The sequence below is a fragment of the Solenopsis invicta genome, chromosome 1 (assembly GCF_016802725.1).
Source record: "Solenopsis invicta isolate M01_SB chromosome 1, UNIL_Sinv_3.0, whole genome shotgun sequence".
Classification (NCBI taxonomy): Eukaryota; Metazoa; Arthropoda; class Insecta; order Hymenoptera; family Formicidae; genus Solenopsis; species Solenopsis invicta.
In genome coordinates, this window is record NC_052664.1 from 9,373,351 (window position 1) to 9,390,928 (window position 17,578).

General features: G+C 31.4%; 3 protein-coding genes across 4 annotated transcripts; 1 reads left to right on the forward strand and 2 right to left on the reverse strand.

The window, feature by feature from the left end:
• The first annotated feature begins 658 nt into the window (after positions 1-658).
• Positions 659-8,396, forward strand: LOC105206371. 2 transcript variants are annotated; one of them, XM_011175878.3, is made up of 10 exons: positions 659-1,042; positions 3,479-3,751; positions 3,826-4,608; positions 4,735-4,951; positions 5,061-5,260; positions 5,981-6,229; positions 6,339-6,511; positions 6,618-6,768; positions 8,001-8,170; positions 8,242-8,396. In XM_011175878.3, exons 1-10 carry the CDS (start codon positions 941-943, stop codon positions 8,345-8,347), a joined length of 2,424 nt encoding a protein of 807 aa, XP_011174180.2. In that variant the 5' UTR covers positions 659-940; the 3' UTR covers positions 8,348-8,396. The 2 variants fall into 2 exon arrangements, with proteins under 2 accessions (XP_011174180.2, XP_039302177.1); XM_039446243.1 differs by lacking the exon at positions 659-1,042 and having other exon boundaries at positions 3,609-3,751; positions 3,840-4,608.
• Positions 8,397-11,331: 2,935 nt separating this feature from the next.
• Positions 11,332-13,371, reverse strand: LOC120357017. Its single transcript, XM_039446248.1, has 3 exons — positions 13,089-13,371; positions 12,686-13,014; positions 11,332-12,602 (listed from the first exon to the last, which is right to left on the reverse strand). Exons 2-3 carry the CDS (start codon positions 12,839-12,841, stop codon positions 12,393-12,395), a joined length of 366 nt encoding a protein of 121 aa, XP_039302182.1. The 5' UTR covers positions 12,842-13,014; positions 13,089-13,371; the 3' UTR covers positions 11,332-12,392.
• A 612-nt stretch (positions 13,372-13,983) lies between these two features.
• LOC120357019 lies at positions 13,984-16,776 on the reverse strand. Its single transcript, XM_039446256.1, has 2 exons — positions 16,603-16,776; positions 13,984-14,894 (listed from the first exon to the last, which is right to left on the reverse strand). The coding sequence occupies exon 2, from the start codon at positions 14,880-14,882 to the stop codon at positions 13,986-13,988; it is 897 nt and encodes a 298-aa protein (XP_039302190.1). The 5' UTR covers positions 14,883-14,894; positions 16,603-16,776; the 3' UTR covers positions 13,984-13,985.
• Between the last annotated feature and the right edge of the window lie 802 nt (positions 16,777-17,578).

A 17,578-nucleotide genomic window follows, 5' to 3' on the forward strand; every position in this document is an offset into this window, starting at 1 on the left:
GAGATAACGGAAGGCCTCTCTCTCTCTCTCTCTCTCTCTCTCTCTCTCTCTCTCTCTCTCTCTCTCTCTCTCTCTCTCTCTCTCTCTCTGTGTTGAAGTCGCGACAGAGGTGCCGCGCATTGAGCACCGCTGGCGATTACACCCCGTTCGTCACGGGTTAACCCGCGTCGCCGAACTGCGCGAGTATTGATCGGCGCAGCGCATGGCCGCGCCCACGCCTTCTCTGATCGTATCTCATATAGCCGGCATAGCTTCCGAGCGCGTGGCGACAAAAACCCATAGCCCGACGCTCGTCTCCTTGTCGAAAAGAGGAAAATGTTCCGTTCCTTCAAATCAACTGGAATTCGCCGCGATGTTTAGGTTTAAAACTCCTTCAGAATTCAAATCGCGTTTTTTTTTCTTCCCTCGAGAGTTTGAGGGAAATTTTATGTATTCTAGATTGTGTAACGAGAAACGCTTCCCATCTACCGATCGATAACGAGGCGCAATCGATACAAAGATTCGGCCTTCCCGTCCTCAATTCGGATTTCCATTTGCGTGTGTCATCGCGTGATGTTTAATTGCGGAGGATCGATCAGGATCGATTGAATGAGATCATTGAAACATTGGCCTTTTGAGCTCACCATCCCCGAAACGTCAGCAGATGAGACAACCCGAGAATATGACGCGAGAGAGAGAGAGAGAGAGAGAGAGAGAGAGAGAGAGAAATCGATTTTTCGTATCGCGCCAATTTCAGTCTATACAGTCCCGAATAAAAAGCTCATTCCCAAATCCGTCCTCTGTATTCCCACGTGTTCCCACGCAGAGTCGTATCGCGACGTCCTATTTTTTAAACTCTCACTTTCCCCTTTGATACCCATCGTTTATGGCACGGTCGCAGGGACGCAAATTGCGCGAATGAGCGCATTTCTCGGAGCACCGGACATAACCAAGAGACAGGATGTCGTTCCTTTTGAATCCCGCGGAACCTGTCCATCTGAATAACGACGAGACAGAAGATCCATTTCTTTGTGGAAGTGATAATAATGATTATAACTTTAAGGTAGATTCCACAAAATATCTCAGGATAGCACGTAACGTCCGTTTTGCATTTATATTCCTCTCAGTGAGCAAAATAGTGGTATATTAGTTTGCAGACTCGAATAAGATAATGCAGACTAGAATAGCCTACGTCCATATTAAGCTCGTATTCTACCAGCAAAGCCTACTGATATGATCAGACAGCAGACTGCGAATAGAAACCAAGTAGAATTTGTCATTTTGTAACAATGGACATTTTCCAGCAATATAAGGACACAGTGCAATGTAGAACTTTCCAGCAAGTGACACAAGAGTCATTCTGTCTTTAACATTTAATGTGAAACAAAGATAATGATTTCTTGTGTTAAATTGTCTCTTTATGGAAAAAAAGCTCTCAGTATTAATTATTTTATTTTTGTTTAATATTAACTGTTGTTTCTACAGTTAATCTGTTATTCTGTTTATTACTATTCTATTACAGGATTGGGAAGTAACTCATTGCTTATAACGCAAAGTTAGAACTACTTTTTTTCAATAATTAACTTTTTATCCTTTTTTTTCTACCTATAATTAGAGTATAGAGAATATAATTTTCTACCTATAACTTAGTTACTTTTTTTTAAGTAACTAGTAATTAATTAAGTTATTTTATATATTTTAAACTTAATACAAATCACATGTTGACAACATGTGATCTGTATTAATCAGAATAAGTGATAAATTATTTTTGAGAATAGCTATCATAAACATTAAAATTGAGACTTTAAAAGAAAAGCTTTAGACCATTGGTTTAAGATTGATTCACTTACAAAGAAATGGGCACTATTACAAAAAAAAGGTTAACACTTATTTTATCGTAAATTTGAATCATAAAGATTGAATTTGTCATTTTTTAGCTGAAAAATATTGATTTCATAATTTGGAATTGATATTTCAAGTATAAATTCTTACCTATTAGTAGTATTTATTTACCTTCAGCATATACAATAGCCAAGAAAGAGACTTTATTTACAATTAATATATATTCATTCATCCGTACTTTACACAATGGTGCTCTCTCTCTCTCTCTATATATATATATATATATATATATATATATATATATATCTTATACCTATACATTTACCAAATTTCTATCTATTATGAATTATTAATTCAATTAACACATAAAATATATTTTAATTTTTAATTCTTAAAATAACTGATTTATTATATACAAAATAATCTGGTACGATGAGTAAAATAAGTGTGAGCTGCTTATATTAAAAATAGCAATGCATAAATATAAAAAATTAATAGAAAAAAAATTGAAAAGTAATAATTTATTATTTTTGAGTCACTGTAAGTGTAATTTTACGTGTTACTTTTGAGAGTCGTGTTACTTTTAAGACGTGTTACTTTTCAAAGTCAATAACTTCTAATGGCAACTATTTTTTAAGTAAGAAAAACTATTTTCTAGCTATGAACACATTAGTGTTTCATTATGTTCTGCTGTGTTTTTGGATTTCAATTAGAACTCTATACTTAATTTCTCATATACTAATGATTGAACAATGATCTTCTACACAGCTTAGATTATTAATGAATATTATAAATGAATATAACTATTACAAGTTAAACATAAAATATTTTGGAAAATTGATGACACTGATATATTTTACATGCTTGTACTTACAAGTTTTTTACATTGTCAAGCAATGTAATACTGTGTCGCAGTTTGAATATTTTGTGTTAGACATACTATATGTTATATTGTGTTATCTGTGTACCTTGTTGGAAAACAACCAAAAACTGTAACTGTAACTATTCTACAGTAACAGTCTGTAAAATAACTTTTCCAATCTTATAATCTTTCTATTATATTTTTCTATTGATTTTCTGTCAACAAAATTTCTAACAAACACTTTGCAAAATTTTTTTTTTTTTTAGCTATCTGGGAGTAGCACACTTGAACAAAATATTAGCCAGAGTCACAATGAATGACTGAAATCTTAAGAAAAAGATTAAAATAATAAATTGTAAATTGATAGTTTTATTTAATTTTCATACAGATTTGATTCAAATATCATTTTTTTTACTAGAAAATATAATATTATATTGTTTTCATTCTGTGCTACATAATGCAATGGCTACCAATTGAGTCTGCATTAGTTTGTATCAGTAGTCTGTCAACATAATAATAATTACCACCAGAAATTATCAGATTTCAAGCAGATTTTATCATTTTATAATTTTAAATGGAATATATTATTTAAATGATTATGGAATGATAGATTTTGCTTAAGTTCCCCAGTCAATCTTATTATAATGTATTAATAAATTCTATTGTATTTCTATTTTAGAGATTTTACTAAAAAAATTTGTAGAAAATTTAAGATTTGTGTTTGAAATCATTTTCATACATTTTACTTGCATGAGTAAACTAGATGAAACACTACATTTCTGTTCTCTGTTAAAGTATGTACCTTCAAATCGTTTCAAGTACATAGTAAAAGATGTACGCAGACAAAGATGCAAGGAGGAAGAGGAGAACGTATGGGCATCTTTCGTCAAGCAACAGGAGCTGAATAGCTATGACAAAAATGACATTCAGTCATCCGTTCAGAGTATCAAACAGCTGTTGGATGAGGGTATGAGAGAGGCAGATAAAGAACTTAAAAAATTGGATATTTTGCCTGACGGAATGTGGAAAGAATGTAAAACTGGAAACAATCAGAAGAGAAAGCCAAAGGTAAGGGAATCTTTTATGAAAATAATACTAAGAGAAACATTAATTATAGATCGCTAAAGTTCACATAATAATAGGTAAATAATATCAGGGATTCGGCTTCAAAGAATACGTCGATTATGAAAGATATCGGGACAGGTAGTACTAATTTGCTGCTTACGATTCCTGAGGAAGATAATATTTCTGCTTATGAAAGGAGGCACGAGTCTGAGGATTTCAAGTCGTATGCCAGAAGGTCTCGCTCTGGTCACGTAATACCGCAAAAGAGGCAGTCTTCGAGGCAGTTGCATCATGCGATCAATGGCACTGAGTATAATTCTAGTCCTGAAAGTAGTGCGCGTCGTGATGGTGTCGCAGATGGAGTCATTTATATACGGCCGGATCCATTCACCATGCACAAAATTCTGACAATGCAAAGAAAGATCTGTGAGTTATTAGACGAAATCGCGTTCAGACTAAGAAATATCTCTGCGCCGGATGGGATCAAGGAACTGCAGAAGCGGCAGCAGTGCGTCGCTGAATTTGTCGTACGATTCTCAAGGAACTATCTGTACGATCTTAATAGATACGTCAAGGATATCCAAAGGCATATGTGCATTATCTCGCCGCGCGCAATAATAAGGCCAAATCACAGAAATTTGGGACTTCATATGCACGCCATCGAGCATAAACTTCTAGCTGCTCATCAGCTGTTGCTGCACGCATTAGTCGCATATTGTAAACACATTCCCAGTTCTATTCCCAAGGGACATCCCGGGAAGGTTAAAGAGATACTGCAAGTAGTTCTTGATATGAAGACTATGTGCGACAGACTTCACTTAAACTATTTTGACTCTGGGGACACCGATGTTCTGTCGCTGGTAATATTATTTATTAATATGAATTTATGGTAACTGATGATTACAGTATTGTATTTTTTTTAATTTCACAAAACTGTAAGATATATTAAATTCAAATTTGTTTAGAAGTTTTCTTTTTATTTGCAGGGGAAAGAGCTCGAAATCAAATGCAATGCCATTTTATCAAAGTTGAAGTTCCATGCGGATAAAGACTTCCTTGATACTAACAAAACTCCGTCAATGGCATCTTTTACTCCACATTCAACAAATAAGAAGCGACTCAATCGCAAACAATTATCTAATCGGTTGAGTATGTATAGCATGGATACCAAAGTTTCCAAAAATAGTTTTAAACCTAAAACAAGTACGTCAAATAATTTATATATTTTTTTCCTTTTTAACATTTTATATATTAGCAAGTTATATCAATTGCAGTATTTTAATTTGTATACACTATATTCATTATCTTTTAGATTATCATCAAAAAGATAAAAAATATAATGCAATAAATGTTAAAAAGATCTCTAATGAACCAATATCGGATCAGCTATATCCTAGTCCTGTAACATCATCTAAAGATGCAAATCAGACTAGTATCAGGAAACATAAAGCATTCACGAAAGAGGAGGATATAAAGACTATGATGGATATATTACCTATAGAGTCAGATAATGTAAAGAATACTTACATAAATATAAGGTTTATTATAACCAGGGTTAGATGTTTATGCATAAATTATAAATAATTTATGTTATGTGTATACAATGTAAACTATATTTTATATGTCGTCTATGTAAGCAATAGTTATGAATCATAGACGATTCAGATTTCATGAGTAATAATAAAAATTATATTTCGTTTTTTTATTTTTATACTTTTATTTTATCTATACTAAAAAGTTAGATGTTAGATATATTAATAATCTTATAACTTAATTATTTTTTACTGTATTGTATTATTCAATTTATATTAATTTATAATAATTTACATTGCTTATATTGTCTACATGAAAAAGATTCATGCAAATCTAACAAACATAATATATAAATAATCCATGTAAATATAATCTTGAAATTTATAGTACAACTCTGGTTCTAATATTAACAGAGAATCCTAAAACAAATTACCATTGACAAGACATTTTTTATTTAAAAAATATCTTTGAATTGGCTACTGGAAAGTTCCAAAATTTTTTACACAATTTAAATTATGCATTAAAATAAAAAGGATAAAAAACTATTTTATGCTAATAATTTAAAAAATGTTTTTTCTAATTTAAAATTTTTTGGAACTTACTCATTCTCTCCCTCTCTCTCTAAAATCAAAGATATTTTTCAATAAAACAATGTCAGTAATTTTTCTTTACAATTCAAATACTTTGTCCATTTTGCAGGCTAGTAACTTTGAAATACAAGAAAGGCACAATAATGCAATGCTTACAAGAAGAATATCTAAAGCGCCAAGAAAATGTTCGGGCAAGTCACAAAATCAGAAACAATCAGAAACTATAGAAAATATTGTTAAAAACACTTCCACAAATAATGATAATGAATTCATGAAAAGAGAAACAATGATTACAGATGAACATTTATCTAACTTAGTGCCGGTTATAGCAGACTTCATGTCTTTTGTTTCTAATAAGGTACCTACAGCAATGCTGTTCAAATTATATCTTCTGAAATTTTTAGAAAATGAAATTCAATTATTTTGATAATTTGAATCTATCGTAAGCATTACAAATTTATATGTAGCAAAATGAATCAGAGACGAGGCTAGCTTACTCTAAAACTACTTACTCTAAAACTACGGAGGCATTAATGCAATTTCTGAAGAAATATCAATCACTTAAAACTATGAATGCGAGTACAAGCTGTGATGTATGTTATTCAGGTAGCAGTGAATGTGAATGTCTTAAAACAAACAGGTGTGAGAAAAATCTATATTATATTTTATAAAAAATACAAGTTTTCTTACTTTTTACCTTTGATAACTAAAGAAATGAAGCTTAATTTAATATTTTGTTTTGCAAGAACTTTGACCGAAATACGGAAAACCGGCGATAACATGCAACTGATTTGTGTGTCGTCAGTAGAAAATGCATCAAAAGTTCCACGCTATTGTGACGCATCATGTCAAGCAGATTGTGAGAGTTTAACGGAATTCTCGGATCTTGAAACAAAGGTAAATTATAAATAAATGAATGATGAAAAATAGTTAAAGATGTATTATACCTATTTTCAAAATAATAAATTACATTGTTCTATATAATGTATTTGAAAGTAATACAAAAAATTGATGGCACTTTTTTTACCTAGATAAAAAATTATTTTAATAAAAAATAGAAATATACTCTAATGGTAAATGTATTAAAAAATGACAATCTGAATTTTTTGAAATAAATACTTTAAGTATTCAAGATTATGTAAAGTTTTATTGCCATGCAATGATTAGTTATTCTGTAAATAAACAATTTATTAACAAATTTAAATAAAAAAATGGCCAAACAACCGTGAAAGTAGATCTTAGTGCACAAATAATAATTTCCTAGATGATTTTGTATATATTTTCTAGTTCCTACGCGTTTCATGCTCGTCGATCTTGAAACACAACTTTTAACTTGAACCAAAAAAGCAATATTACAATGTTAAATTGTTAATTAATTTAATAACATAATAAGCATCTATAAGATCTCTTTATACTAAAAAATTACTAAGAATTTATTGTGAAAATAACCTCACCCAGGCTTTGGATCTCTACATTCTGTGCATTTCCGAGCATTTTAGGCAATTTGACCATCAAGGCATATGATAATATTTTATTTGCTATGAGACTTTCTCTATTACCTCTTGCCTTTTCAAACACTTAATTTGCAGCTTAATTTTTTTAAGTGTTTGATAAGTGTTACAGACTAGAAAATGCATAGAAAATCACCTAGGAAATTATTTGCATACCAAGTTTTGCGCTGATTATTGGTGACCATTTCTTGATTTATATCTTGATTTATGTATGAAATGTGTTGTACATTTTATGATCTTATAGGTATATTAATTATAATTTCTTTTCTTTCTTTTTACTTACTGAACGGCTGAGCTTCTAATTACAATAAAAGTTTACACAAGACATTTTAAATATTTATACAAAAAATTGAGATTTTTGTCATTTTTTACCTTTTTTATAACAATAAAAAATAATTACAAACTATAGAAATATATATTGTTTAAAATAGAATGCAAAAAAATAGTGTTATAAACATAGTGTTTATGTGTATAAGTTAAAAAAAAAAAAATATATATATATATATACATATATATATGTATATTCACACATTTATACAAATGGGTGTAATACATTTTTAAAGGTGTCCTGAGACTCAAATGAAAAAGTGTATGTTGATTATGTGATAAACGTAATAGGTAAAAGAGGGAAAACTCATGGCAGACTCGCTGAATAACATCAAACTTGTTGTTTTCGAAGAAACAGAAATAAATTTTTTAAAATATAGGCGTGAATATCAGAGATTGATGCAATCAATACCAATGTATTCTAGCAATACGCAAAATAAACCATGGGACATTGTTGCTTGGTAAATATAACATTATATTACTTCCAAAACTTTATTCTAAATGTATTTACTATGAATGATATTGTTTGCAGGATATCTGATAAGCTTGTAGATGAGTTAATAATGGAAATCGCAAAGGAGTTGCAAATAGATGATGTTATACAAAAGCTTTTTGAATTAGAATTTCAAGAATTTTAACGGTAAATGACGCTTCTGTTCTGCCAAACTATAGAAACAAAAAAAAAAAGAAATTGTATAAGAAACTTTATATAAAATTGTGAAATTTTATACTATAAATTAATAATTTTGGAAATATAATATTGATTTTTTAAATTGTCTTTTTTTATAATTAAAAGTATCTTTTATGACATTAGTTAGTATTCAATGATCCTTTCTGCTATTTCATAAATGCATTCTTTCCTCTCTTCAGTAAACAATAGGCTTGTTTTCTATTCCTGCACTAGACTGCACTGGAACGTTCCTTCTTGCTTTCGCTAACTTTGAAACATCTATCTATTTCATTTTAAGTGTACACTTATTTAGAGAGTTCAGGAACAGAAAACAAACGGAATAAATTACGTTCGTTCTATGTATTCAATGAAGTTCCACCTATAGCACAGTATAAAGGGCCTCGCACAGGAAATGCATAATAGAGCATAAGCGTAGCATAAGGCTTCTGGATCAATGGGAATCTTATGTAAATTAATATGGCGACTTTATGCTGGATGCTCATTGGCCCATCGGCCTTATGTTCTGCTTGTTATGTTATGCATTTTATGTGCGAGGCCCTTTAAGGGCATAACAGAGCATAAACATAAGGCCTCTGGACCAATGAGAATCTTATGTAAATCAATATGGCGACTTTATGCTGGATGCTCATTGGTCCATCGGTCTTATGTTGTGCTTGTTATGTTATGCATTTCATGTGCAAGGCCCTTTAAAGCCTATAGCCTATGATGCTGATAAATAAAAAGGAAATGAATATAGGCCGGTATTCATAGTCGATTCTTATATTTAAGATTGTCTTAAGTATCACCTTAAGATGCTATCAACCAATCAGAAAGCCGTATTAGCATCTTAAAACGTTGCTTAAGACAATCTTGAAATAAGACTCGACTATGAATACCGGCCATAGAAACGAATATTTAATGAATCACTAAGTTTATATTGGGTGTTTACGATAACCCAAGTTGAGTTGGTTTCCACTAGGACCGAAAAATATTAGGCGTGACTCTCTCTAGTACTTTTATGATTCATGACAACTCAACGCTGTATCCACAGATCATATAAGTAAATAAATAAACAACTCCCATAGTTTGCTGTAGAATAGTGTTTTTATCGCCACCTAGGCGAATATACGTAAACGAACTAATATTCAATATGGACGACCTCTAATACAATCGGCGGGTCCCGATAGCGCACATCCCGATAGCACACAAACCACTCACAATAGGCCTGTTCGTGTTGCTGCCTTTTTTGAATTAATTTCTTTGTCGTTTCTCTCTTTTTTACGATCAAATATGTATTTATCTCATCTCGAGTGCAAAAATTTTTGGGGATTTCAAGCAACTCGAACAAACCTAATGGCAGATGCCTAGAGATTTTCCGTAGGTTGGGTTAGATAAGTCAAGATGATTGGTTGGTGGGCTATCGGGATGTGCGCTATTGGAACCCTCCCTAAAGGCGCAAGTTCACGCAGCGAATAAAAGCTGGCGTTTTACCCTCTCTCCATCAATTTGACGAATCCAGCGAATAAACGCTCAAAGTTCGACACAGTCCAACTTTTAACGACTAAACGCTGGCGTTTACCCCTTCTCCATCAATTTTCATCAATGTGGCAAATTCAGAGAATAAACGCTCAAAGTTCGACACAGTCCAACTTTTAGCAAAACGACGCTGAAATTTAAATATTACATTCCAAATTAATTACCTTCCAAAAGTGAATATATAAGAAAAAAATTATGACTAAAATCAATCGACATCACCTGAAAATACAAACAAAGTTAGTATATATTATATACATATAGTAAGCATACTTTTAGGCTAGGTTGCTTTTTGTTTTTTATTTATTTATGTTAGATAGCTTTATTTGTTGTATTTTGTTAATAATTGTTTTGTTAATAATATTTTTTATATTGTAGGAAATTCTGTTATACCCTCATATACTTGTGGTGTGTGCAAAACAATTGTTTGTACCATATAAGAAAGTGAAGAAATATATCGGCACTCTTGTATGGAGGGATATAATGAATGTTACATAGATAAAAATTCATATTATTTTTATCCTAAAAGAGGTAAATACATTAGTAACAATTTCGGCCCGATGCAAAGAAGAAACTGTGCTCATTACGATTTACAAAAATCGGAGCTACCCAAAACTTTTTTTTTATATCTATTTCTTTTTCTTTTTTTAACAAATACATTGCAGCAATTGCAGCAGCTATACGTCGTCTTCTAATTTCAGCTATAACCGCCACTGTGTGTTTATAATATTTTACATACTTGATATATTGATTATAATATTCCAACTCCATTTTTGTCAGATTATGTACTTAGCAATTGCCGCTTTTAACGCTGCTTTGCGTTGCGGTGGAGTTGGGTAGAGTAAGAGTAAAACGCCAGCTTTTATTCGCTACATGAAAAGGATAGAGGCGATAGCGTTTAGCTTTTTAACGCTGCTTTGCGTTGCGATTGAGTGGGGGTAAAACGCCAGCTTTTACTCGCTGCGTGAAATTGCATCTTAATACAATATATTTATTAGCAATAGTAAAATTAAAAAAAAATAACAAAAGTTGCAACTATAAAGTTATAAACTAAAAAATAAATCATTACATTGGTCATATCATTAGTTTAATTAAAGTATTTTAAAAGCATTATAGTTATTATTAATTATAAACTTAATAATTGCAACTTTAATAAGAATATATGAATAAAATAAATTTTGAGAAACATTACTATAAATATTTAATATATTGTATTTGATATATTGTCAAAATATTTACATTTTTTTTATAAATCGTTTTTGCTTTTTTTTATAATGTTCAATAGCTTGCTGAAATATAATATTTGTAGAAATATATCGAGTGTCACGACCAGATAAAATTTTATTGACTATTTTACAAAATGTATATAAAAACAGTTTTGTAATTTTTTGTATTACAACATGTTTTAATTCTTCTTTATGTTTATTACAACGTATAAAATCTAAACTTAATTTATCGTTTAAAAGTGTATACAACAAAGTAGAAACATTTCTGCGAAATAATAAAGAAATATTTTTATTTAAAATAGAATCGGCTTTAATAAATGCGTGTTTGAAAAAAGTCATTGATGGATAAGTTAAAGAAGGTTTTTCTCGTACATATTCTCTATGGACAAGTTGGGGTGACACTTTTTTGGACACAGCACAATTGGACACCAACCAATCATCTTGACTTATCTAACCAAACCAATGGAAAAACTAGGCAATGGCCGCTGTGAGTGGTGGTGTCCAATCGTGCGGTGTCCAATCGTGCGCACCCCGACTAGTTGTTGCACATATTCTTCAGATGTTATATCTGTTGTTAGAAGACTCTGTTTACACTCTAAACATTTTTTAAACTGTTTCAAAGATAAAATCTTTTTTGCAATCCAACCAAAAACATACATTTGACTATTATTTTTATGTGATGAGATGTTATATATTATTGTGTTATTTTGGAATGCTACAGAGTCTTCTTCAACTATTTGTTCTGATGCATTATTTACATGAGAAACAATTTTCACAAATTGTTTTAAATTAAATAATAAATTACCGTCATTTTTATCTTCGCAGTTAGAGTCCATAGACTGTTTTGCTGTTAAATTATTAATTAATAATGTTTTATATGATCCACAAAATTGGTTATACGAAGGATTAATATTTCTATGTCCGTGACTACGAATCATACCAAAAAAATTTTCTAGTGGATCTTGATTAATATTTCTTGTCTTTAAAAATTTTATACCTGCGTTATCAACTATTTTCCATATGTTCTGAAATCCACGTAGAGTAAAACTCCAATTTTTTAATGACGGTATGCACTTAACTGGTTGCTTAGTTTTCGGATCTACATATCGCACATCGGAGGGGTGCGCACGATTGGACACCGCACGATTGGACACCACCACTCACAGCGGCCGATGCCTAGAGTTTTTCCGTTAGTTTGGTTAGATAAGTCAAGATGATTGGTTGGTGTCCAATCGTGCTGTGTCCAAAAGAGTGTCACCCCATATCGGACAATAATTTAGTAGCATGTGGCCAAAAATCATGGTGTTTGCTATTTTTTGTTACCGCAACACGTAAAGAAGTCTCTGGATGCAAAGTATGTGCGTTCACGGAATCAAAAACTTTGTTGAAAAAATCTAACACTATTGCTGTGTCATATCCTGCCTTTGGTATTTGTAGTGGACCAATCTGTGTCAACAAATCCTCCTGCAAAGTAAATAAATAAATAAATAAACACACATACACAATGCAAAATAAAAGAAAGTTATAACTATTACTTATCAAATTACCTTTGATTTTGTTGTTGTATTCAATATATATCTTAATCTTGCACTAAAAATTTGAGCAGCACATTTAACTATCATCTTTTTTATTTTTGATCTAATAACATGTTCATCGGTTAATGTTGGCAATTGACAATTTAATGTATTTGTGTAAATATCCATTTTATATGCCTGATCAATGATGTCCCATGATGTAAACTGTCATTCCTTTATTCCTGAATTAGTGATATTAATTTCCAAATTTTTAAATAATAAATTATTACGAATTTCTTTTAAAAGATGCGGTGGATCATAGATAGGTACAATATTTTGCCCAAAAAGTTCAATAAAACCTCCTTCAAAAAAATTAAAAATTATTTTATATTTCTATTATATGTCTAATATATATTAATTAAAACAGAATACTTACGATATTCTTGACCTTTTTGTATACATTTACTTCTTGAATCCTCGAGAAGTTTCTTAATGGATGTCATATTTGGTCCCCCTTGGTCGCATACAGTTGCAATTATTGTCAAACCAGCTTGAGATAATTCTTTTATAATTTCTTTTATGCATCTAATTAACTGTGCAGATTTTGTTTGACTATTGTAGAAGTTGTAAGATAATAGAATTTTCCATCTTTTCAAAATTCCTGTTACCATAAAAACCAAAACATGATCGGCTATCAGTGATGTACACCCAAGGACTTTGATTCTGTCCATGGGGAAATTTTCCAAACTGAGAAGTCGCTATCTTTCTACATACTTACAGTTCATGATTAACGTAACGACCAATAAGCTCTAGTCGTTTCATTAATCATGAACTGCGAATATGTAGAAAGTGGTGACTTCTTAGTTTGGAAAATTTCCTCATGGACAGAATCAAAGTCCTTGGGTGTACGTTTATGTCCCCAATCTTCAAAACCAATTATTCTGTCATTCAATTGGTCATATTGCAAATTGGCTTCTAATGACATCTCGTCCCACATTAATATACATAATTTGTCTGTTTCATTTTTCATTTGTGCTATGTGTTGCCGAAGATGCTCAAAAATAAATTTATTAATTCCTGGTTGTAAAGAAATTGTTCGTAGCAAACATTTTAGAGATGTAGCACTTGGTAAAACAAATAATTTTGATAATAATTTATAACAAAATCCAGATTGTTTATACAGCGACAATGCTAAAATTTTTTTGTCAAGTGTAAATCTTCTTCCCTATTAATAAATAACAAAATAGCACACAGAAATAATAATAATAATATATAATAATATAATAATAATATATAATATAATATAAAAAAAAATATTTACAAATCACACTATTTACAATTGCAAATTTACATTATTGTATGTTTCTGAATCAAAATATATATTACTGAAATATTGTGAACTACGTTCAGGACATATTGATTCTAATGAAGATTTTAATTCATTAAATAATGTTTTGAAATGTACCTTTGGAGCATATTTTGTATTTCGTAATTGCATATTGAAAAACAATCTTTGCGTTGGAGTTAAACTGTTAAACTTTTTACAAAATTGAGTATTTGATAACTTCTTTGCATCTTTTAGGCGTGTTTTATAATCTATTATTTGTCTTTTTATTCGATTTTTTTCCTTCGCTAATGTTACGGCTTTCTTATATATTTTTTGTGCTTTTGGTGTTAAATGACGTTGTCTTGTAACAGATCCAAGTATATTTCTTGATATTCGTGATGGACTATTAACCTTATTTGTGATATTATTTTGATCGTTTTGCATATTTGTTTCTGCACATATAAAATTACTTGTAGAAGGTCCAGGTTCATTACTGGTTTGAGATTGTAAATGTAATTCAGTATTTGTTTCAGATTGTGAATGCAACTGTATGTCAGTTGCATCATTTATTTCTGTATTTGCATCATTTGTCTCTCTGTTTGCATCATTTATTTCTGTACTGTTTGTAACTGTCTGCGTATTATATATATTTACACTAGATACTGTATTATGTTTCAGTCTTCGACGATTTTGAATATAAATATAATCTTCAGGTAAAAAATGCAAGTGACATACTCTATATTTTCTTAATTCTTCTGATGAGATATTTAAAATTATACTATTATTTACAGCTTCTTTCCATTTTTCTGATAATATTGGACTCTTTGGGAAAAAATGACCAGGCGTCCTTGAATTTGATTTACAGCTTGGTACAATGCAGAACCATTCAACTTTTACCATCATTAAAATTAAGAACTGCAAAGCAAAAGTAAAAAAAAATTAAAAATATAAATGCATTTTGTTGTTAGCATAATGCATCATGCATAAAATAGAGTGTGTGTATGTGTATTTTTATTATTTCTAACAATTAATGTAATGTATACAGAATATTATCCTGTATAATTTCATTTACATAAATTAATAAGTTATTTATTAACATATTAATTGTTAACTAATTAACACTAATAGTAATTTATTCCAACAAAAACTTTACACATCGTTGGAACAACGTATAAATGTTCACAGAAAGTAATGTTAGAAAATCAACATTTTATATTATATTATAACTTAATCTGGACATTTAGATGTTACCCTAGTAGCAATTTTCTGCAAGACTGCTGTAAATCTTGCAGCAGATTCTTAAAAGATTCTGCCAACAGGACGTTATGATCTGCTTCCTCATTCTGTTCAATTCTTTTGAAAGATTCTGCAGTCAGATTCTTGCAAGAAACTTGCACATATCTCTGTTGGCAGATTTTTGCAAGAAACTTGAATGTATCTGCTGTAAATCTATCAACAGTCTTTCAAGATATTTGCTACATACCCTAGTAGCAATTTTCTGCAAGACTGCTGTAAATCTTGCAGTAAATTCTTAAAGATTCTGCCAGTTAAATTCTTGCAAGAAATTTGTATATATATCTGCTGCATGATTTGTAAAAAATTCTTTCACCAGAATATTTTAGTATAGTCTTAAAATGGATTAAAAACGGATTAAATTTGAATTAAATATCTCATTTATGTACAAGATTAAATAACAATACAATTGTTATTTACATGTAAAAATATAAAATTTTATGTGGAACAGCGTTCCACATACACATCATGTTTAAAAAAAATAAGAGCGAGTATTCGTCTTGAGGTTACAACACAGAGCTCATAAAAATCTCACTGGAGTATGAGCTGAAAAGTCAGCCACGGTAGCGCCTAGATATAACGCCTGTGGCCGCACTCGACTCACGAGATCTTCCGCGGCGTGGCCACCTAGCGGTGGCAGCAGATCTTTTTGCTGCTGATTAAGCAGAATCTGCACAAGATCTGCGCGTCATTTCTGTTGTAAGAAACTTGCAGAAATCTGCAGATCATATTTGTGCAATATTTGCACAAGATCTGCGCGCTACTTCTGTTAAAAGAATCTTATGCCATTCTGCTGAAGAACTTTGCTAGACTGCTTACAGACTGCAGTTGCGGGAAGAATCTGCTTCAAGATAGCTCAATATCTGTACCAAGTTTCTGCAAGCAGTTCATATACAAGTACAGTGCACGAATATTGAACCAATCTGGCTAGGGGAAGGTCCCAGATGCGCACAGACCCAATTGGACACCACCAATTATAACGGCCGATGCCTAGAGTATTTCCGTTGGTTGGGTTAGATTAGATTACGTGATTGGTGGTGTCCGATCGGGTCTGTGCGCATCTGGGACCCTCCCTCTGCTAGCAATCTGCCAGCATGGCTCTTTTGGGAATAATCTTCTGCACATCTGACTCAATTCTACTGCAATTAACTGCACGCAGATTCTGTCTTGCAGAAAATGCCAGAAAATACTACTAGGGTATATAACGTTGTAATGTTGTTTTAATGTTGAACAAATATTCACATAACGTTATGTAAATCACATTGTGTAAAGTTTTTGTTCTGTACGGAATAGTTATTATTAATTATATGTTTAAATCTATTTAATTTACCAATAATTTCACAGTCGATGTCTTTAATGCAGCTACGTTCACTCGCTGACGAACGTATTGAACTTGATCCACTTAATCGAGTAATAATTTTATTTTTATATTAAATAGATAATATAACCTATAACAGATACGTTAATTGACCTAGTTTACACCGAACACTTGACACGCATACTAACAAGTAACTTTTTATTAAATTGTCTTAATTTTGACAATATGTGTAAATGTATACGTGATACCTATATTTAATTAATTATCTTGATTCATATTGTACCAGTTTAATATACTATTCATTAAATTTATTACCGAAATTAAGATAATTGAATAGAAAGTTATTAAATATTACGCGTATCAAGTATTCGGTGTAAACAAAGCCATTGTCACACGGCTATAGATTACCTAAGATGGCCGTTAAAGATCTACCGCCACCTGGGCGAATATACGAAAATGAACTAACGCGGTCTGAAACTTCATATAGGAGTTGACCACAAGGTCCGTGGATTGGCGTTGGAGGGGAAGGAAGGTCGTTGCATAGCCGCCATTTTCGAGACAGCGAGTCAGTGTTAGTGTATGTACGTAGATAGTAAGGTACTACAGCTATTAGTTGTGTGAGTGAGCGAGTGTGCAGTAAAAGTATGGCCGCCGCCATTTTCGTTCCACATCGTTGAAGTGGATGCAACGACCTTCCTTCCCCTCCAACGCCAATCCACGGACCTTGAGTTGACCACGCTGGCTGTATCGTATTGCCTGAGTTAAATTAAACCTCGTGCTCAACCGGTGGACTGCGCAAAATAGTCGAAATATGAAACAATACGATTATAAGGCACAAATTAATTTTAGAAATAGAAACATCATGTATGCAAAATTAAATAAATGTTTCGAATATATTTCCAATTTAAAAAAAACTCCATATTGTAACATGCTCATTAATTCTCGTAGAAACGCTAGATTTTTAGGTTCTTGTATTTCAATTAAATGT